This window comes from Temnothorax curvispinosus, unplaced genomic scaffold (genome assembly GCF_003070985.1).
Source record: "Temnothorax curvispinosus isolate PA1 unplaced genomic scaffold, ASM307098v1 QBEX01008409.1, whole genome shotgun sequence".
NCBI classification, from domain to species: Eukaryota; Metazoa; Arthropoda; class Insecta; order Hymenoptera; family Formicidae; genus Temnothorax; species Temnothorax curvispinosus.
Genome location: NW_020218189.1, coordinates 91,681 through 115,524, shown reverse-complemented (window position 1 = coordinate 115,524; position 23,844 = coordinate 91,681). Strand labels below are relative to the sequence as shown.

Below are 23,844 nucleotides of genomic sequence, written 5' to 3'. Positions count from 1 at the left end.
GGGGGGTGCGAGGGTGAGAGAGAAAAAGCCGTCGGAACTTTTTTCCCGTTATTGGCTGTATAATTTATTCCATTTTCCGTTTTACCTGCGACGAGCTCTTAAAATTCTTTTCCCTCGATCAGCGAATTTTTCCCATCTACGGTATAAGTACTAACTAATGCCGCGACGTGCCGACTGAGTTTAAAAAGGAATCATCACGAATTGCGAAAGCTATATATTGGGGTTCTTTGGGAAAGAAGCCGGTGAGGCTCAATTCATAGAATTCAAGCGAGCCTCCACTAGCAATTAACGTAAGGATCGTGAGTGACGAGTGACGGCGGATACTCTGGGACACGAATTTTCCATCACGAGATCCGATTTACTGAGCGTTAAGAATATTGCTACGGCCTTGGATTAATCCGTTCTGTAGGCATTACCTCAGCTCGGCAGCAATTTATTGTGAGCAATAATTAGGTCAAATTTCCAAATGAAAGTACGCATGCATTTTAGATTCGAAATTCCGAGTAAATAAACTGTATAGCTTACAAAGATTATGTGGACTTAGCTGAGATAATAGGAAGAGATATTAAGATATACTGATAAGACTAAATAAATATTGATAACTATAGGATTATATATATACTTTCCATAGTTTTGCTTAATTTTTCAAAATAATTTTGTTGTACTATATTGTCAGAAAATTTTAATTAACTTGATGAAGAATTGATGACATAGTTTGATCTTATTTAAAAGTCAATACTGGTATTAACTTTGTAAAATTTAGAATTTTTATTCGTTAAACGACGACTTAATAAGTAACTTATAATAAGTAAATCTTTTTAATGAATAACCTATGATGACTTATCTCATCTCTACGTTTACCGACATTTTTCTTTTGGAAATTTCTTCTGTAACTGTAAAAATGTAGCATCTTATTCTTTGGAGATTTTCTACTCTCTATTATATATAAAAAACAATAACATCCCAAATTTAGCATGATAATTAATTTACGCTTTTATTCCGTCTTGATTCCGACTCGAAGTTTTCAATGTACTTTTCCAATTATTCCATTCCAATTAATTTTTAAAACACGCGCTTAATTAATTTATAATATCGTCATGCGTCGCGTATAGGAAACTCCGCCTTTTTACTCCGCGAGCAGTACTCGACACCAATTAAAAGCGCGATTCGATACCGATCGAGTGCAGGCCGTTGCAACGTTCCTTGTCGAGGCCATTGTTTGCATAGCGAGAGTCCTTGAAGCAACCGAGAAAGCCGAGACAATCGTTCCTCGAAGGCGGCGGTCCTATTACGTGTAATTGGTTCATTAGCTTCCATATCAGCGAAGCTATATTCGGTCGTTGTTGTCTGGGGGAAACTCTAAGAAGGGCGCCAAGGCGCCTGTTCTTCTGTCACATCATTCCTTCACCTCTGTGATCGATTTGAGATATATATATATGTACGCACGTTTGTGTGTGTATGTGTATCACGTACGATATCTAAACGCTAGATAGAGAAAAATGATTAATTTAATATCGAAACATTAATATCTTTTGAAACATAAACTATTAAAGATGTATGTAGTTTTTGACGAAAAATCTCATCTAAAGAGAAAAGTTTCTCGCACATAAATAAGTTTGATATATATATAGATATATATAAGTTTGATTATATATATATATATATATATATATATATATATATATATATATATATATATTAAACTTATTTGCGACATATATACTTGATAAACGCTAGATGGCCAAAGAAAAGTGACAGTTATTTTAATATTGGGACATTATATCTTTCAGGGACACAAAAAAAATATATATATATAGTTTTTGACGAAATTTAATTTCACAAATGTATCTACTATGATGTTATTTTATTTTTTACTTAAATTTGAGTAACCTTATTCTAATAAAAAGAGAATAAACTGCGAAAAGATTTTAAGTAAACTTATATGCGAGAAACTCTTCTCTTTAGATGAGATTTTTCGCTTGTGGAAGAAATCAGGGCTCAAAACGCTATGCACTTCAACGTATACATTTCCAGGCTAATTTTTAATGTTAAGTATCTCCGTAATTAGGTCACTTGCGTCACGTGTTCGCTGAGCAAAAATCGATCGTGCACATTCGTAAGGAAATCCACGTTTGAAATGCGATATATATATGACAATTTCAGAACGTTACATACATTTAGATTTCTTCGAATTTGCCGCGGGAGAGAGGAAAAAATCGGCGAAAAAGTGTTTTTAACGTCATCCTTGAGAATTTGTTTTCGGTATTTTCAACCAAACGTACACTTTCCACGGCATTTCCATACCACCGTCTCGATCGTCTCGTTCTCACGCCTCGGCGCTTGACGTTAAACTTTCCTGATGATTATGCAACATGAGCCATTAGCCCATTATCGCTTCGACGTGACCGACGAAACAATATCTACTCCGACGAGGACTTTTTTAACGACGCGAAAAAACGCGCTAATGCATATGTAAGGCACGTAATCTCTGCATATATTTAACGGCAAATTGGGCTGTTTAGTTAAGAATCTTATTTGCCTAATATAAGGGTAGCCGCAATAAAAGCAAGAGACTAAAATCAGACTGCTGCATTTAACGCTAAACGTGGCAATGAAAATACTTAAGGAATTGTTTTTGTATATCGTTTAATGATCGTAATGTACATACATGAATGTCGAAATTAAATGTTTTTAATAATTAAATATGAGATATAACTTGATAATACAGTTTTAATATAGGTGTATTTCATAGATATCTAATGTAAACTCACGTTACCGAGTTACGTTCACCGAAAATGATCTTTCGTCGCACGATGTTATTCCAAGATAATAAGATCGTGGCGGCTTATACCAATCCATCTGGATTTTCGTAGCTCTGTATCTTCGTGGAAATTCATCAATCTTAAGATAAGGCCGGTATTTTCCAGATTCCGAGATTAATTCCGAAAGATTTTGGTAATAGATACAGATTCCTGTGTGATGTACATTGTGATGACAAGATTAACTACGGCTCGTCTGAATCTTTGTTTAACGGCCTCGCAATTATGCTCGTGGTAATAGAACGGAAATAATTCAGATCAGTTCCATTTTAAATTAATGCCGTACTGCCACTGCCAGGTCGGTCGATGGATCATTTCCAATTATCCCGCATCATATCTTTCGCCCACCACTGGTTCTGCTCGCACCCGAAAAATCTCCTTGCTTCTGTCATCAGCAAAAAGTCTCATTTATGTCGATTCATTTTTCTCTTTCTCTCGTTCTCCTTATCACATCATAAAACATCGTGTTCGAATAGTTACCAAGATGTTACGAGATTATGAAGATCTTGAATTAAATTATTTTAAATTACATCTCGCGATCTGCACATCGGATAATAAATTAGCAAATGGAATAGAAATAGAAATGGCATTAAACGAGTTTTTCTTTTTTTATACCTTACGACGAAGTTTGAATTATGCGAAACATGATTCTGTATAATTCTAAAATTAAGAAAAAATGTGATAATACGATTATACGTCCAACGCATATTTGATGTTCTTTTGGCAAAGTCACGATTAAAGAATATAATTTGTATGTGTGTGTGTGTGTGTTGCTACTTATTAATTTATTACATATCTTCGTGTAACAAGATTTTAAAATCAAAATATACTCGCTGGAGATTACGTGAGAAGTGAGATTTTACTATGCAGTTTATAAGCTCGAAGATTAATTCTTCAGATCTTTTAAATTTTTAGCGTGAAATAATTTAATCTTTTTAAATTATACTAGACATCTTCTAAATATTTTAGTTTAAACTTTTGATGAAGAATGCATTCTTGTTTAAAGATACTGCTCTATAGTTTTTTACACGTTTTACTGAGCAACGTTTAGTTTAGTTATGAATAATATTCCGCTCATTAAACAGAGTTATTAAGTGGATGATAACAGACGAGATATTAATTACCCGCAACAATGGGGTATATTTTAAGATAATGAAAAACGAAACGCGCGTACGTCGTTAACGTTGTTAACGTTAGTCATGTCATAAACGCGACTTCTCTAGACACGCAACTTGTTGTCTGTCGGAGCAAGAATATGTCCCAATTGTTTTTTGCTAATTAATTAAAGTACATTAATAAGTTAAACGTATGTAGATAATTCGCCAGTTTTCCACACCTCGTAACGAAAAGTACGCGGTGGAACGGTTTACTATGCGGGAGAGTATACGAATATATGCCTTACACGAGCCGCCGGTTTACTGTTATTGGCTTTCGTCGCTGCAAGTTTTATTGCGGCTTCATGAAAAATACATTTGGCTCTGTTGCAACCAACGTACGTAAAATGTACTGACACCGGCAGACGGTTTCAGTCGAGAGGAACACTCAAGCGGAAAGAAACGACACTCGGTTGTTTGTTTTTCCTTTGGAATTGAATTAAACCTACTAAGTATATATAGAATGTAATATAAGATTGAAACTCACGAACACGTTGGATTAAGAATTTATAGAACATTTTTTAATAGATTCTGTCATTTATATTTATTATTAATTATTATTAATTTATGTATTATGTTTATGTAGATATATTATCGTAATCTTATTTAGATCGCAAACATATTCTTATCTCTCCATCGTCCATATGGGGCTTAAAAAGCTTTAAGATTATATGTATATCTTACTATTTCGACAACATGCTTCATTAAAGTGGAATGTATATAACAAGTTAAGTTAATTGTGCTAGGTATTATTTATCTCGATTCGCTATCTGTTTTAACGCGTAAGAACTATACAATCCCTTTCGAAATCGGAGAGAGAGAGACAGCTGCGTAAACTACAATGGAACTGCAATTGTAGTGTCGTGACGGAGCAACAAGTCTTTCCATTAATAAGTAGCTATACCAACGTGCCACAGACATACACTCGGACGTACAGAAGTTGGTCATGTCGCTCGACAGTTAGAATAGCGGTCAACAGCAGGACAGAATGGTCAACAGCGAAGGATGGACGTGCCGAGAGAGCGGTAGTTGAAATCAGAGTAGACATACATAGCAAAAATCACGAGAGAACTCGGTGCTATGAACTGTGGATAACGCGGGCAAATGGATAGTCCAGAAGTGAATTTTATTCTCGGAAGTGGAATAAGTCCGCGAAGAAATAATTTGTTGTCTGTGCGAATAGAAATAAATCTTTTTTTTTGTACAATAATTCGACGAAGTGTAATAAAACTATAGGTGTATATTCTTTGGGTCATTTTATCTCGCATTTTATCGTATCTGTTCAAGAATTTTTTAAATTTACAAGGTTTATCAAATATTTTAGATTTAGTTTTTTGCAAAAGTAGCTTTGTACGTTTTAATGGTGGAAATATCTGTTTTAGAAAATATATTCCGCTTTTATATGTTAAAATATTATTTTCTACATAACACAAACAATACACACATATAAATTTTGAAAACGCTAAATTGGCGCTTTGTGTGTAGGCATTTGAATGAGAGATAGGGTGATGCCAGAGACCGTGTCCAGGCTATTAAGCTGACGAAATATCACGGCCGCGAAAATGTTCCTTTCTTTCACTAATTAATGGACTATCTCGCGGGAAACGAGGATTGGGCGGTGCCAGGCTTTAAATGCACTTTTTCAGCGACTGTTTTCAGAGATGCATTCCGAGTAATTAAATTCTCGTTTCCAGGCCCGACCAAAGCGAGCGATTTTTTGTCATTAAAAACTATAGTGAAAAAATATTTTGAAAAGTATTTGGTACATATCAATATTATCGTTTTCGATGAATAATTTCAATTGATAAGAAAAAAAAATAGAATTCTGAACGTACTAATTGGACAACGTTTAACATGCAAAAATATAAATTGCTCACATTTGAACACGTAAGTACTTGTGATTAGGCGAGAATATTGTGAAATTCGACGAACATTTTCTCTCACAAAATTTTGTCGCTCAAAGCCTTTGATAAAGATAGCGGTAAGCGAGCTAGTTGATACGACCACTTGTACTAAATACGATAAAGTAATAGCCTTGATCGTTCCAGTGATCTCGTTTGCGCTTTATCCTCTTTTACTAATGATGGCAACTTTCTAAAGGATTTCATCGTAAAAACGTTAATGCATTATGCTCGAAAAAAATAGTACTATTTCATTAAATTAATGCATTGCTTTTTTTAACAAGACAAGAATCGCGTCGTTTTTTCCATTTCTTTTTGTTCCGCTAAGGATCGTTTGCAAAGGATTGAAATTAAGTTTCGAAATTAATGCAGATCAAATGATTAACAACGTACAAGCAACAATATTTCTCGCGTCCTCTAAATCTAAATCTTCATACCGGTAGCTTCTTGCGCTAATATATCAGAATATTACCGGAAGCAATTTCGAGGCTGCGGGCGATAATTAATGTACGCGCGATTACACATTATCCTTTTGAGTTCCCAGCGCGTGTTTTGCATGCAACGGGATAATTTGAGAACAGCGCTTCGGAGCTCAATTACTCGCGCCGCGTATGCACGCTTCTTCCGAAGATAGAGATGATTGGTTAGCGATAAATCAAAGACGGTTTTTTTTTCATTTTCTTATACCATGGCTATCCATCACCGGCGGATGAGAAATGTCGGTGGAGAACGGCCACAGAGTGTGGGTAGGAAAAGAAACGGGAGAATGAACTCTCGAATAGTTAAGGGAATCCAAAATTTGTCAAGCGCACCCTGCGAATGATACCCCACGATAAATCCGTCTATCCATCCCACGGCACTTTTGTTCTTTGCTGGTTATCCGATGACCACGCGCGTCCTTGAACAAACGTGGGGCAACGTACGAGAGACAAGCAGAGGGACGAGAAAAAGAGAAAGGGAAAGGGAGAGAGACAGACGGGAGAATGGGGATGGATAAGGGAACGAAAGATGGATGAAAGTTCTTTTTTCAGTGTCTCTCAATTAATCATTCGACTGGTCCAGTCGATCTGAAAAGAGCCGAAGTGCCTCCCACCATCGTGGCAAACGTATAGGGGTTACTAACCCCTTTCTCGAAATTATGCCTGCTTTTCGACGACAAAAAGACTGTACGTGTAGTCGCGTCGGATGACGCGTGGAATTTCCAAGCGTTTAAACGACGCGACGTGCTGTGCGTGCTTTTTGTAGTCAGGCTGTTTAATTATAGAGATTCAACCCTGTGCTTCTTTGTATTGATAATGCCACGGGTATTTGAGGGAGCTTAAGCCTGAAAATATTTCTCGAGATAAAAGGGTTGTATAATAAGATAATTGAAATTATAATTTTATGTTTTAATAAATTGTTTTTATAAGCAGTTTACTTTATATTGCATTAAAATTTCAATATAACTTGAATTATTATGAAATTGGGTGATTTTGCGAAAGAGAATAGTATAGAAGGGGATGAATCGAAGAACTGTTGCAAATCAACTTGTATCATTCGCAGTAGTAGAAAGCGATTTTAATCCGACATTATTTCTCTTAAGAGAGAAATGCTGTCAAACGAAGATTGAAAGCGTGTCATATATATAATCAATATGTATACAATTGATAACTCTCTTGCCATCTCTAATATTTCATTCGAACGAGAAAAATATAGATTTTGCAAGTATGATTTTGCGTCAATCAAATATCACAAATTGTAAGTTGGGCACCTACGACATTTAATCATTGAATGTATTTCCTTTCGAGACGACATAAGCTGAATACTAAAAGTTTATTGAAAGGTACTAGCGAGCATATTGTAGCAGAATGTATTTATTTATGAAACTCGTCGACTTTATCGTGGGTTTGCGCGGCACTTTAAAAGGCAGCGTCGTAGGGAGGGGAGGAAAAAAAGTGGCGAAAAAGGGCCGGGCGGCTGTAACATGTCGGCGAAGGTGAGCCGGAACCCGGAACATCATCCGGGTAGATAGGGGAGAAGAAAGGTAGAAAGGGGAGAAGACATCCCCGGATGTCCTCTAATGTAATTGAATCGGGAAGGAGCGCGCGAGTAAGGTTGTATTTTCGTCCTTACGAAAGCGCCAGTGCGTGGCCGCTTAGGTGGCGAAGAGCAGGAAGGATCAACGGCGGAGTGTGCCGGGAGTTTCGTCTTCTTTGGTCTCCTTTCATTACGGAAGTTCCGCGCAAGTTTTGTGGCCATCGAGGAACATAATGCCGATAATGTCGGCGGAATAGCCCGCCACTCGCGCTACGCAACTCAAGGGAAATGACTCTAGCATTCGCCCGCCACGAAATGCACGATGGGCGCATATCTGCGAGATGAGATCGGAGATATCGGCTCATCCTCTCGGACGCTCGTATTTTACGCGAGAGAGCAAACAGAGATAATATTTCATGTATTCCCTGCATTATTATAGTACCGTATATCGTATTAGTATCATTTGCAAATGTAATATGTACATATGTTGCAAACTTTTTTATTTTTTTATGAAATATAAAAGAGATTTAAAACATATTCCACTCATTTGCGTCTGAACAACATGATATTCTACGATTATATTCATATTCGTCGCCGATCATTTGATACGCTAACTATAGCGAGCCGTGTAACAGTACTTTTGTACTTTTTATACCTTTGTAGCTGTAATGAATTTTTAAAATAATTAATTAACAATTTAATGACACTTGAAAATTATTGCATTACGAGATACACACACGAGATTTGTTCTGGTTTGCTCTCACAGGAAAATGCAATAATTTTAATTCAGCTTTAATATCCATACCGTTAATACATTTCGACGATAATGGAGACTTTGATTGATAATTCGATTAATTATGCATATACCGCGTGGGTTTCGCTAATCGATGTATCCCAATATTGAACACCAAGGTACAGAGTCTACTATTAGTAACATCTGTGAGGACTAAAAGTTATCGGAAGAACCGGATGTTGCGCTCGCGAGAATCGTACGAATTAGAGCGGCCTTCTATTTCCGTGCAATCGATTGCTACAACCCCATTGCACGTGCAATTTCGATATTACACCGGGCAGTCCTGCCACAATTTCTTGGAATTTCAAGGAATTGCAATTGCACGAGCAAGGATTGCGCGCACTCTAATTCTATCGCATATTTCATGTACATACGTAACACGTTATGCTATATATATCAGGTTGATTACTTTGGCTTTTGTAATTTACGTTGTAATTTTACGTTTCTCATTATCAAAAGCTTTCTCGTTTTATATATTGATAGGTCACGGAGAATGATCCATATAAAGAGCGAACCGAGAATTATTGGAAAGAACGAGAACACTGTTTTTAGTACCTCAAGATTAAAAATCCTTTCTCGAACAAATGGAAGCTGTATGTGTTGTACCAAATACATTGATCATCATAAATTCCAATCTTATCATGCGTGACGAAAATATCGTTGTACAAGGTCCAAAGCATTCCGTAAATACGTTTTGTACCTGATATGAAAATTTGATTTGCGAGACGACCGGTCGCGAAAACACCCCTTCAGAGACAACCGTAACGTCGTATGACGCAATACCCGTGGGAGAGGTAACCGCACGCGAGCTTCGCGATTTCGTATGAGGATAAACATGACGCGATCATTTGTCCGAAGTCGTCGGATTCCCACGGCGCTCGCGGCAGCGAGATGATTTCTCTCGCCGTAACTTTGCGCGTAATGTATAACGTAAGTAAAATACGACCGACCCTTGTAATCCGCCGATATATATATTTCGATTGGGTTCGCGATTATTTACAGGACGCACGCTGTCGATTCGTCCGTTTACTGATACCTAATTTCCTAGCTAGAGCTTACTCGCGAGAATAAATGAGGGGACGCGAAGTTCAGAGGGGATGTACGTTATTCATAGCGACATATTATTTTTCCGTGAGGACATTTATAAGCGGGGACAAAGTTAACTTAAGATCATGATGGTCTTTTGACTTACATTTTTTTTAACATTTTTAGCAAATTTATAAAACCGTTAATCTGTATATATTTTTTGTATAAGATTATTTATATATTTTATTGATATATATTTTTATCTCTTGATTGTCTGTAATATTTTTTCTATGTTATTATCTCTGTAAATGATATTTTGATTATTACTACATGTGATAATTTTCTAATCAATTAGAATGGTACTTAATTGATGTTCAAACAAGATATTCACAGATATCCATCGAACTTTTTGCCTTAGAAGTATATGGATTGCACGGAGTTTGTTGCAAGTTGCAAAAACTTTATCAGCGCAAAAAGCTCATAACACATTCCCATGTTCTTTCAAACAGAATTTCACAGGATTTAATAGACGTAGCAGGTGCAGAGGCGAAACATTTAGTTTGGTTTTTATCAGAATTCTAATTTCAATTTGTGTTTTAATTCAATTTTAAATTGTATTAGCTTTGATATTATTTTATATCATTTTTATGTTGGAAATAATTTAACAGCGAGTATAATATAGTGTAAAAAGTCGTATATTATTCAGTATTAAAACTCAATTTCAAGGTCCGAGTGTCGAGTGTATCTAAAACAGATCGGTCGGTCTCTTTGTCGTTGCGTAACAAGATTTCTAGAATTTCTCATATTAAGCAAATTCGAAATCGTTGACGGTGATGAGAAACCGATTTGTCGCTCAGTAGACTTCTAGGAAAATTCTTTGTCTTCGGGGAAGAGCCGCGTGGGCGATCGGATATATCGTCCTTTACTTGTCTCTACTATGGCTTATTGTTCCCGTTGATTCAGTGGAGCAAATAAGCCGTTATCGCAACAACCCTTTACAGAATCGCGCGCACAATAATCGATATTAGGGAGCATCGCGAACGGTACTGTATCTAACTTGTGTGTTATTAAACTCGTGACCTATCCAAGGGTATAACAATGAAGATCCTATCGCGAGATAATGCCTGGATAGCGCAGAATTGCGACGTGTCTTCCCCTAAATTGACGGGTCCTTGACCTTCTCGGCTGGGCTATGGATATGGGATATATATTCTCCCGGCGCGAGAAATGCGTGTCCTTGTTTTCCTTACATTGATAAGTAACAAAAATCGCGCAGACATGAGATCATCAATCATCCTTGCGCACCCTTTAAAACATCCGTCAGGACGGTCCGCGTCTCTGAAAGGGACGTTCCACCCTCCAAGGAATTTATCCGCTTCTGACTAAGAATTACGATGTACTAAAATTTCGTGCTTAGGGCAAAAATATGAAAGCAATTTCAAATTTATGACAAATATATATATTTTGCTTCTTCATAGAGGAAGCTTTGTTTTTTTTATTCTTTTTATTCTCTATAATACACATGAGAAAGGATGACAAAATACTACAAGGTACTACGTATATGCCTGCACAGTACCTAATTTTTTGAATGTAACACTGAATATCGTGTTAGAAGCGATTAAATTGATATAATCGAAATAATAATGAATTAATATATTTAATCTTTATCTTTTTTCTCCTCGCAAGAAATGACTTACGCAATTAATCTAACGGGCTTGATCTAGCCTGTTTTCTATTTGACATCAACTAGAACGGAAAAATTCGATTAGATGCGAACGCGCGGATTAGAACATTCTCTTTGAAGTGTCAGATTTGTACATTCATCGATTATTATCGGCGCTAAATGTCGCGTGTATCAGGTTTAAATGTATTTACCAGATTCTCCCCCTTGTGAAAGAAATCACCGCGATTCTAATCGCGGTCGTTACCTTGATTCACGAAGGGATTTCTGCGATCTCTTCTTTCACGGGTTAAGTGTGCGAAGACGGTTTTCTCCTTCTCTCCCCTTTTCTCCCTCCTCGCTTCACAATGTTGTTCGCATAACGGATGGGAATTTCGGAAGCAATTTGTCATAAATTCAATAAAATACAGTCCGCCAATCTCTAACCGACTACCGCACAAACATTAATTTAAACTACGAGAAGGAGAGAAAGAGAAGGAGAGAAGAGGGGGATTTGAGAGGATTTGATTTGACGTTGTTAGACTCTCGTTGCTTATGGAATTATTAGAACTGATCTCGAATTGGATGAATAATGAGTTATCTCAAATTTTTTTATTAGGTTCTTTACTCGCTTGCGAAATTTTTCCTTCATTTTTTCTTTTTTTGTGTCTCTTTATTTTTACCCAATTTTTATTAAACCTCTGTTACGTCACGTTATAAATCTGAGAGAATTGATTCATTAATTATTCTTCCGATTAACTAAATAACTTTATTATTTAAATTTTATTTTTGATCAAATTTTTGTATTGTGATGGATTCAATATTTATTGTAGACGTGTATGTGTGAAAGCTTGCCCTAAAAACGCAGTGAGAATTTGGAATATTTTATATATTTAATGTACAAAATAACTCATTTTTTCTTTTTATTTTTGAAAATTATATGCATAAGACGAACTTTTATAAAACACGGGACATGTATGTGAAAGGAGGTTTATCGTGATTCAGAATAGTATCAAATGGAGGATATTAGTGGAAATCAACAACTAAAATTGACACAAATCCAATGAGTTGAATTTTGAATGTTACGAATGCAGGTGAATATATTTCGCTGATCCATGTTTCCAGTTTCATGAATAAACGCGCAACTGAACTCACCAAAATTACCGCAGGTTGTAATCTTTGATGGGAAACATCGCTCGTGTTCGTAGTGTAAATTGTTCTACTGTATGGCTATCTAATCGTAGAATCATATGTATTTAATAAGGAGAATATATTCAATGTAAATATACGTGAATCAGAGACTTGCTGAATATCCTGCAATAATAATGTATATCATCAGCGATTATTTTACACCATAAGGGTACTATTCTTATTAAAATTTCTTAATCTTAACACAGATTTTACACATTTGTTTCTTCAAATAACGCTTAGCCGAAAGCAATTAGCAAGTTAAAGGATAACAAAGAGTTCAATTGGATCGGTTAATTAATCCCGATAAAAGCCAGTCTGAAACTCTTACATCCCAAATCCACTTTAATCCACATCCAAAACAAATCTAATCGTTTGTCCAATCATTTTCTCATCGACCACCGACATGTAGTTTTGGTACTTACGATAATTTTCATTTTGCTTTTTTTGGACATTTTTATATTTTTCTAATCTTCCTAATTATATTAAATATTTTATATGTATGTCATATATATGCTTTCCATATTTTTGTCATGCTCTAAATTTTTGCGTTTAATTCCAATGCTTTTTTTTCGACGAAAAAGAAATTTAATATTAGAATAGAATCTCAAGTGAAAAATAATATCGCAAATATTGGCGAAATAAATTCCGGCAATGTTCCTCGAATGTATTATCAGAAATCAATTTTCCGGCGAAATGTGCCTCGTCATTCATCAGAATTTCATCTTTTTTTGTTTAGTCAGCTCTGAAAGCGTGTGTTGCTAAGCTGAGGAATGGAGGGAACGTGGCAGTGGGAGCAGCGAAAGCACTGCCATATCATTCTGCTCAACTCTTCGTCGTACCTAAAGGAGAACCCGGAACAGGTTGCAGGTGAGCTAAATTTTTTCCCCCTAAATCAGCATATTTTTTGCTCGGTCCGATCCCCATCGGGGAAATTGATTCGTCTCACTACGTCAATGAGGAAAAGGGGAAGTCTTAAAACCGGTCATCTCTCTCGCTTGACCGCTTAGAACGATTATACCTTTTCGTCGGGCATCTGAATTTCAAGCTGGGAAAGCGATTCCAAAAGAACAAACTCGGGGTGAGGGAAAAAGTGTTCAATGAAATCGATTTCAATCTTCGCGGCTCATTCTTAAGTGACCCACATCTTTAAAAATAACGCGAACCATTGCTGGAGCAGATTCGTAAATTTCGTCCGTATCATTGGCTCGCTTTTGGCTGCCATGAAATCGATTCGGTGCTCCAATTACCGCGCACATCTCGGTTTCTCATTTCTTATTTTATCAGGAATTTATTGTCGATCTGACTTTTATTAATAAATCGTTGTATATCAGAGCGATAACGTTTTTTTTTGCACGATGCCTGTTTTAGCTTTGATAGGACAAGGAGACGCGACAGTTTCAGATGAACGAAAACGGCTGCACGATTGCTACGGCAAGGAAGCAGATATCCTGAAGACAAGGGACCGCGTGCCAAGTCTGTAGCGTTCGGTAAGGAAGAGAGGGGCCCCCGTCAAGTATCACTTTGGAAGGAGAAGAGAGAAGGGGGTCGTCATGGGCCCGGCAACCCAAATCGTATCTCACTGAGCGATGCAAGTAATTAGGGCCGGGGCCCTGCTAGTGAGCATGTGGCTCACTAGAGAATGAAGAAGCAAAACGTCCGGACTTTATCATTAATCGTCTTCACGCTTACCTATCTCCTCGTCGGTGCTGCAATCTTCGACGTGCTCGAGTCCGAGACGGAGAAATTACGCAAAGAAGCGTTAGATGGTAAGTAATCAAGCCGCTCTTACTTTGCAAATATTTCGAGATACATGCGGAATGTTAAAATGACTGGATTTTCACAGTTTTTAACTGACTCGAGTAATTAATTTTATCAACTTTTAATCACGTTTGGAAAAATATGATAAATAAGAATATGACGTGCTATGGAATTAATTTAAAACTCTAATTTTTTCAAAAATGAAAAGAGAACAAAAGAGAAAAGATACGTTGTAAAGTTTCTCAGTTTTATGTGTTTTATTTTACACAATTCTATCACACTTCGGTTTTTTATGCAATGATATACATATATATATATATATATATATATATATATATATAACAATTGCTCCTTTCTCTCTTAATCTGACTTTAACAGAACTTTTATTGAATGGATAAAGCCTTAAGTGAAAAGTCCAAGTGACGTTTGAGAACTTCGAAAGATCATCGGAGGCGTGAAGTGTCTCTTATATAAACGTTCCTACGACGTTTCTAGGCATTTGTGTTGTCTGGGGTTTCCTCAAGCCCCTTTACTGCCATTCGCGTAGATTACTTAGCCGTATAGCGAACAACGAACGCTATGTACGAATGAGAGGCATTAAGTGAGAGTGCAATCGTGTGTGCGGCGACGGCGGTACTTGTGCGAGACAGGGTGTACGTTATGCAGAGAGGCAACCCCAATAGAAGAATGTCGTTGCACTTTCGTCAAAGGGGAACGAACGATCTTACATCGTCGCGACTATTGTCTCGCTGATGGCTCGAAAACGCTTGATAAATACCGTTTCCCGCGAGCCTTATATAAAACCTGGTATCAGTAGAATGAAGTAGCGATTCGCGTATTGCCCTGTTTCTTTTTTTTTTTCTTTACAAAGACGAGCCGCAGCTTTTATTCGTGGGAAGAACAATTCTGCGCGTACCTGACACGTAATTTTCATCGAGTTATCGTTACCCAGATGTGCGAGGCATCTGTTCCGACAGACGCTTTCAAAGCACACTCTGAAAAGTTCAGAGGTCATTAGTCATTTTATTTAGCTCCGTGATATATTCATTTCTCTTTCTCTCTTTCTCTCTCTCTCTCTCTCTCTCTCTCTCTCTCTCTCTCTCAACAATAAAAAATAAATAATAGTTTGCGCATCATTCGTACTGTATCGTGAGATACGCGTCAATCTAATTATCGCGCTCGTTTTGTTCGCAGACGTTGAGAAAATGGTCATAAAAAAATACAATATAAGCGAGGACGACTTCAAGATCATGGAAACAGTGGTGCTGAAGACGGAACCTCACAAAGCTGGCCAACAGTGGAAGTTCGCCGGCGCGTTTTATTACGCCACAACGGTCCTCACCACGATAGGTAGATATGTTGCAAAGTTACCCCCCCGTGGCCCCGAATACCGTCGGCTGTTCAAATCGAGTTTATTACGCGTAACTACCGTTGCGTTATACTATTCATTTGCATCGAAAACCTGCTCGATAACCCGTTTGGCAGACACCCAAATGCGACAGTTTGGAAAATGCAAGTTTGATTCGCAATTCGGATCTCTTTCCTCTTTGTGAGTGTTAAAAAGAGTGCCAATTTTTTTTTGTATATAGGAAGAACAAAAAATTATTTTACATTCGAAATTTTTCTACATTATTTTGAGCGTATATCAAGTTTATTTTTTAATAAAAAAAAAAGGTAATTTTTTGATTCTACGAGCTTTTCGGTAATTGATCGGTGATTTTGAAGCCGAAAGTGATTGTTGAAGCAACGCACGAATGGATCGTCAGATATATTCGTCAGTCAATGGGTTTTAATCGATTTAGCCGTTTTCATCGTGATAGGATACGCGGGCTCACATTGTGTGAAGTTTTGCGGTTTCGCACGAAACGTCGCGATTACATTTACGATCCGGGTGTCATTTTCCGTCGATTGTGCGGAAAAGCTGAAGAACCTTTAAAGTTTGTTCTACGTTTTATTTATATTTCAGGTTACGGACACTCGACGCCGAACACCATATACGGCAAATTGTTCACGATGTGCTACGCGATCATCGGTATCCCATTAGGACTCGTAATGTTCCAGAGTATAGGAGAACGTTTGAATAAGTTCTCGTCTGTCGTAATACGGGGCGTAAAGACGCTTCTAAACTGTAGGGACGTCCAGGTAAGCTTAGCCACGTGCTTCGTCGTCGGATGTTCCGTGTACGATTCAAATGGGATATTCAGTCGCGTCCTATTCTCGAGACAATATACATATAAGCCGCACCAAAATCGGCGAGAAATTTCCTCACAGCAGATTATAAAAGTTAATTAAACGTGTATGAAATTGTGTTTCTGTTCAAAATAGCGACAAATAGTGGAACTGCAATAATCCAGGTGCAAGCGGTTGAATCAAACTCGAATTTTAAGCAGAATCTTGTGCGAAATAAACGTAGATTATACTGAATTTTAAAAAGTTATAGATATAAGAATTAATTTTAATACTCACTTTGTTCATTGTAAAAGTTGTATAAAATTAAGGCAAACTTATAACGTGAATTATCTAATAACTAATGTTGATTTTATTTCAACTCACTTTTTTCATTCTTTTTCAATAAAAACTATTATAACGTTAATCTGTAACAGACCTACGTATATTTCCTCTATTTCAAATTGAATAATATAATCTGATAGATTTCCCTCGAGAGTACCGGAATACTTTCTTTTCTCGAATATCGAAGATTAAATTACTCGTTCTTGTCCTTTAGACGTTTCTTACGACATATACCTGTATAATAAATATGTAATACAATTTCGACTTATAAATTAACACTCGACGTATTGCAGGCCTCGGAGATCAATCTCATCTGCGTGGTAACGACGTTGTCGTGCCTGACTATCGCCGGCGGAGCCGCCGCGTTCTCCAGGTACGAGGGGTGGTCCTACTTCGATTCCATTTACTATTGCTTCATCACCTTGACGACAATCGGTTTCGGCGACATGGTCGCGCTGCAGAAGGACAACGCGCTCAACAATAAGCCAGAATACGTGATGTTTGCCCTAATATTTATTCTCTTCGGCTTGGCGATTGTGGCGGCCTCGCTTAATTTGCTGGTTTTGAGATTTGTGACTATGAACACGGAGGATGAAAGACGAGACGAAGCCGAAGCGTTACAGGTATGAGTTATCCTTATCTTTAAAATACATTTATTCATTCATTATTTTGCCGATTATTTAGTATCAACTATCTAATTGTCATTTCTTTCTTTATGAAATTCTTATGGTTTGTGCTACCTTCGTACTCTCTTCGTACATTTCATCTTGCTGAGTCAAACGAGTAGTCCACTGATTAAAATAGCATTTTTGAATGGAGTAGTCTACAGATTAAAATAGCATTGTTGAATGGACATTCTATTTCCATTGCAATGAACGTCCACGAGCGCTGTTCACGAGAACATTAATCGAGCATCTGCTTCTTTAGGCGGCCCAGGGCGCGGTGCGTCTCGAGGGCGACGTGATAACAGCGAACGGCTCGATACTGTCCGGCCAGATCGGCAATCACGGCAACGCGATGTCGTTCGACGACGAGGCGTCGGTGTGCAGTTGCCGCTGCAGCGGCTTCCAGAGGAAACGGCGGAGACCGCGTTTCACGGTGCGCCGCTCGCCGGGCAAGATCTCGCACTTGCTGCCGATGCAACAGCTGTCGGCGTCGTCGAGTGTGCGGGGTGGCGATTCGCGGCCGCTGCCGCTCACCCCGTTGCTGTCGTTCCCGCTGTATCAGCATCGCGCCAGCATTTGACGTTGCTCCGCTGCGAGAAGTGTGACACTTCTCGACGAGCAGCAGCATTACTACCACGAGCAGCCGCGACGGGTGTCCGTCTGAGGGGAGCGTGTGCCTCTGCCCGGCAGCCGGCGACTTCAACGAATTTCAATCGTCGTCGAGACGCTATCATCACCGCCACGAGTTCTCTTTTTCTCGCTCTTTCTCTCTCTCTTTCTCTCTCTCTCTTTCTCCTTTTCTCTCTCTTTCTCTCTCTCTCTTTCTCTCTTTTTTGCGTTCAACTCTCGTCGAGCGCGAGTAAGATTTCGTATAGATAGTCGAGAGATTGGGATCGATTAGATATTGGATCGCTGGAACTGTTTAATCCGGATTGTGACACCGGGATAACGACGGCGCCGGATGCTTCTCCTCAACGAAAACGTTTTGTCGTTTCGCGACGCGCGAACCCGCGCGGTATGTATAATTCTTCCATTCGCGACACGCCGCTATCGTCCGAGTTTAATTCACATTCGTGTAATCGAGAGTATTAAAATACTCGATGTGCGATGAATGAATTTCTGATGTGTCTGTGCCACCATTGAGTAAGGCGTGAGAATTTCGACGAGTGAGAAAGCGAGAATTGGCGCTCAAGATGCCGAGACGAAGCTTTCCGTTCTGGCGCTCTAGATAAATGGCTGTGTCATTCGCCGGCATCACTAAGTGCGACGTGCGATGAGATTCTATATGTGTGATAGCTCTGCAGCGATGTAGATTTACTTTTAGTCCGTAACTAACAATGAGTTACCTTTGATCCTTCGTAGCCGAAATTATATTTTCCTCGAGAAAGAATATTACATGTGTAAGGATATTTACTGGAATAACGTGTCTATCCTAAAAATTAGTACAGGTTCTCGCATCTCCTTTTACATTTACAATTTTATTCGCCAATTCGAGATTAATCTTTTCTCGATAAAAATTTAATCGCATATTCTACGAATCTCAAGTACATATATAACTATATATATACTAGAGTCACATTTCAGACATCTACTACGGCTTGGAATGAGCAGTATAATCTTTGCGCTCGCTTTCTAATATTCTCATACTAGTCCGCCTCTTTAAAATATATAATAGACCGAGAAATGTGGAATCACACGTCGCAGGTGCGATTACGCGGTGAACTGACCTTGAAAAGACATGCATGTACAAAAGGCTGTGCAGGGATAATTATGTATCTTGCAACCGAGGAATTCGTGAAGACACGTGAAAAATGTTCGCGTGGGAAGGACGAAAGGGATCGAATGCGAAGGGGTGCGAATGTCGGTGAGCGAAATCGCGAGTGAGTGCGAGCGAGTGTGCATGGAAGTGTCGTCTGTGTGCAAGGATGTAAGAACGCGTGAAAAGAAGAAAATATGAATGTCACATGTATACACCTTACATTCACGTTTTCGTGGGAGAGAGAGAAAAATATAAATACACACCAAAGAAAGAGATATACACAGACCGACACGACTTTTTCATTAAGAAGACATTTTACAATTTGTATATAATATAAAGTATGAAAAGAAAGCAAACTACGACTTTAGGTATACGATACACGAGGCGTTCCGATCTTACAGAGATATATAATGTGTATAATACATACTTGTAAGATACGTCACGATTATTATCAAGCGAGTTTGCGAGTACGTGATATAAATATATATATAATATAAATATATCTCCCAAAATTTCGACTTTCCATCTATTTATTATTTAAGTGCAGATCGAGATTATCGAGATGGCCATGGCCGCAGATGGTCATAGATTTCTAGAGTTCAGTAGGTTGCCGTAGGTCTCCTGAAATACACAAACGGGCGCCGACATGATTGCGGACAGAAAGACAGGTGTACGCGCGGAGGAAAAAAATTTTACGCGAATTCGTTCCCCCGCCCCCCGAATTTGATCGTTTATAGTCTATCTACGAAGAGTCAATCCATCGAAACACGAGACAAGTACGTATTCCCGGTAGATGCGTTATCATACTATAGGATGAACACGAGCGGAACAATTCTCTTGCCTTTTATCGAGAAGTAGAATCTACTCGGATATTTTTAAGACGTATACTGGATTGCACGTGTGCGAGTAGACATACGTAGAAGACGTTTCTTTATCCGATCGGATGGTACGTACACAGGAAAAACGCCGACCGGTACGGCAGTTCTTTCGTGGGAATGTCTTGTTATTTAAGTCATAACATTCATGCGACGCGTTTTCATTACGGTACATAATCAGGATTTTCCAAAAGCCAAATACTTTTCAATCACACGTCAACAATTCGAAGATAACTGATGTTCATCGTGACCAAATGTAATTTATAATGCTGTACATACGACCATTTCAGATTAACGAAAGGCTGCGGCGCGCGATCTTATCCGTAGTTTCACATTTTCTGAATAATGTACGCGTATACGTGTTAGATGCTTGTTTAAACTTAACGTAAAACTTGGAAAAACATTTTCCTTTATGAAAACAAACGTGATTATGACGAAACAGCCGTACTTGTCGACCGTTTATCAGTTACACCATTTCACTTACAAATATCTTACTCTACGAAAAAAAAAAAATGAAGATAAGAACTGCTAGAACTTATTCCCGTTCATTACCATTAATTACGGCGAATTAAATCTGTAATATATTATAGATAGTAACAAAAAAAAAGTAACGCGATCGCGTAGGTCGTACAAGATTTTTATGAGATAAGGAGAGTAAATAAAAGAAGACAAACTTAACGAAGATAAACTAAGTGAACGCGTAATAGCCATGCATCTTGTATTAATCGATAGTTGATGTAACGTTTATTTTACTCGCATCCTATTTGACGCATCATTTCAACTCGTTTGAGCTAAATAACAGTATAACGTTCACGAGCCTTTTCGAGACGACAGGTAATTTGACTGTTTGAAACGATTGTCGTTACCCATTTGTTCTTAAACTCCGTAGTTCATTATCTAGTTCATTATCGAATTTTGCTAGAGTCTTCAACGTAACGTAAATAAAATTTTGAATAATCGGATATACAATTTTTTTAATTCTCAGGTGAACGTCATAGCGTCTTAAGATAATACAAGGATTATATATACACTTTCATATAATATTTTGTATTTATTGTAACGTTCTATGAAAAAAAAAAAATAATTGAGCTTATAATATCGAGGCTATAGAATTAGCTGGGAAAAAAAGACGATTTCTCGTTTGCTTTCGATCTCAAATTATTAAGTAGGCGACGTAAAACTTATCGTCAGGATGCAAAATATATAACTTAATTTAAGGATAGAAACAACACACGATTTCATTTGTAATATTTCACAATCACGTGATTGATCTAGTATATCTTGATAATCTACAAAGTTATTTCTCTCGAGATGTGCTTGCCGAAAGTTTGACGTCTAAAATAATATGATTTCGCTGCTAAGAATGTTTCCTATACGACGGCTATCCATCTAAACGTTTCGCGAAACAGCAAACATTGAATGGAATGTGTTCACACCGATTTAGCTAAAATGCAGAATGAAATGATGTATTGTGAATGCAACGTTCGAAAGGAAGAAAAAAAAAAGATACAGATATCCAAATAACGTCACTGTAATTATACCGCAGTGCCATAATTTCCTGACCGTACATTTAAATTGCCATTACTTGTATTATTTTGATAAAAAAAAAGTATGAAAATGATAATAAAACATATATTTAAACGTTAACTGATTTTGTTTTGAGTAAAAGAATTTCGTTGTTGTAATATATCACTCTTCAACGCCGACGAATAATTAATAATAATGCAAAGTAACATGGCGAATAGTTCACTATACTCATAGGATAGTGCATCTACATGCAACTTCCCTATTTTTGTGAAGAGATTAGTCTTGATTAAAACACGTCGTACTATAAGGATGAAGCCAGAATATAATTTCACGCATTATTATAATATAAATGGCCATAACAAAAAAAAACTGAATATGAAGTTTCTATTGATAATAATTGTAAATTGTGAAAGCGTGGCGCGTGTTTCGTCACGAAAGAATTTTTATTAATTGTATATATATACATATATAATATTGTAATATATAAAGCATTTCTGTCTAAGTCTTGGGACGCTTTGCTTCGCATCTAATTTGACAATCTTCAGCGCACCATTTAATCGATGATACACCCGGAATTTATAATTATCGAGTTTTCCATCAGGATTGCCCATTTACCGTTTGCCATCTACAGAATAATTCTTAGAAGAGTAAAAGCTGCATTTTTTCTTTAATCATGTCGACATTTCCCGTACGGCACACACTCGTGGAGAAAAATCGAATGGTGGCGTGGAACGATGTCGAAATAGATCGAAGCATACGTGACACTTCTTACGTACGAGGGAAATTGTACGATATAGAGTGAGACATACGCTTCGTTGAGATTCGCAGTAGAATTACGTTCACTTCCAAGTCTTTCCCAAACTTTGATGTTTTATCGTTCAGCTATCCTAAACGAGTCCTATCGATTACGGCGTATGTCGGCGCGAGGTGTGTACCTAGATTACGCTAAAACTATCAACGATTTTACGACCAACGCTAGCTTAGTTAACATCCCGATGGGGTTGACGATATAAGATCTTTTTTTTTCCCCCAGACTATGGTCTAGTTAATTAGAACGTAATAAGACGAGACGTCTGAGAGAACTTCTTGCATACTCTGCGCGTTACTTCGCACGACCAATGTTTCTAATTTCAAGGGTACGGCAGCGTCACACGACGTATCGCTCTGCTTCGCGTAATCCCGGCAAGACCAATTGGCAAACGCGGAACACGCGACAGCGGCACAGGAGACTCCTTCATTTTTCTCGATGAATGCAAGAACGTTTAATGTGGACATGACTCTTATTCGATCGGTTCTATTAGGTAGACTACAGTCCTTAGCTTAGAGATTGGTTTGAAGAAAATTTTTTCGAAACGATACATCAGCGGCCTTCCAAATTCTAGGATATCTGAAGTTAAAAGAACGCCTCATGTAAAGCGCTAATAAAAGTGAAAAGAAATGACAGGAGAAAGAGTTGTCACTAACAGCACATAATATCATGATTGTATTGAGAATATACCTAATTTACTGAGAACATAATATTCTCTACTTTTGTAAAAAGTAGAGAACCATCTTCAGAATCTACATGTGCTGTTAAGGATTAGAGAGCGTTGCCAATACCGTATAATCCGTTTCATTGATTTAGAACGTACTCGAGATAATTTATTACCCTCGCATCGCGATACGCGGAGGTTTCATTGACGACGTGTACACCTGCGATACTTCGTCGCCGACGAGCTTTTGACGAGCGTTCTTTTAATTCGGGTCTCCGGAAAATCCATGAGGAACAACAGTACAGGCAAGTGCCAGACGCAAATCCACCGTGCTCTGCACACGCGTAACGCAAATGTGCACGTGCGGAAGAACACAGCGGAGAAACACATACGCGGATTTGAAGAAAGATTTAAAAGCCTCGTGCATTTTTAACTTTGTATTTAAGTAGGTGACGGGCACGAGGGACAGAGTCTGCTATTAATGTTATCTTACACAAATATAAACAATAATACTTGTAATAGCTGTAAATTTACAATTACGAAGTAACCGAAAGAGGATACGGAATTTAAAACGAAAAAAAAAAGATTTAAAAATTCACGCAATTTTGCTATTATTGTTATAGCGTAAAGTGTAAGTGCATAGTTACGAATTTGACAAACTTAATTAATCGATTAATTAATCAACTACCAAGCATCGAAGTAATGCGATTTCGTCGT

At 37.8% G+C, this 23,844-nt stretch overlaps 1 protein-coding gene across 2 annotated transcripts in view; it reads left to right on the top strand.

Annotated features, from left to right (window-relative positions):
- The window catches only part of LOC112457903 (two pore potassium channel protein sup-9), an 83,014-nt gene extending 61,392 nt beyond the window's left edge, over window positions 1-21,622 (top strand). Inside the window, exons 2-7 of one of the 2 annotated variants that reach the window (XM_025021217.1) lie at window positions 13,297-13,427; window positions 13,956-14,326; window positions 15,513-15,668; window positions 16,285-16,460; window positions 17,123-17,452; window positions 17,757-21,622. In XM_025021217.1, coding sequence (XP_024876985.1) covers window positions 14,200-14,326; window positions 15,513-15,668; window positions 16,285-16,460; window positions 17,123-17,452; window positions 17,757-18,074 — 1,107 coding nt within the window. In that variant the 5' untranslated portion in view covers window positions 13,297-13,427; window positions 13,956-14,199 and the 3' untranslated portion in view covers window positions 18,075-21,622. Of the gene's footprint in view, window positions 1-13,296; window positions 13,428-13,928; window positions 14,327-15,512; window positions 15,669-16,284; window positions 16,461-17,122; window positions 17,453-17,756 lie in introns of both variants that reach the window. The other variant, XM_025021216.1, reaches the window with a different exon arrangement.
- Window positions 21,623-23,844: the final 2,222 nt, after the last annotated feature.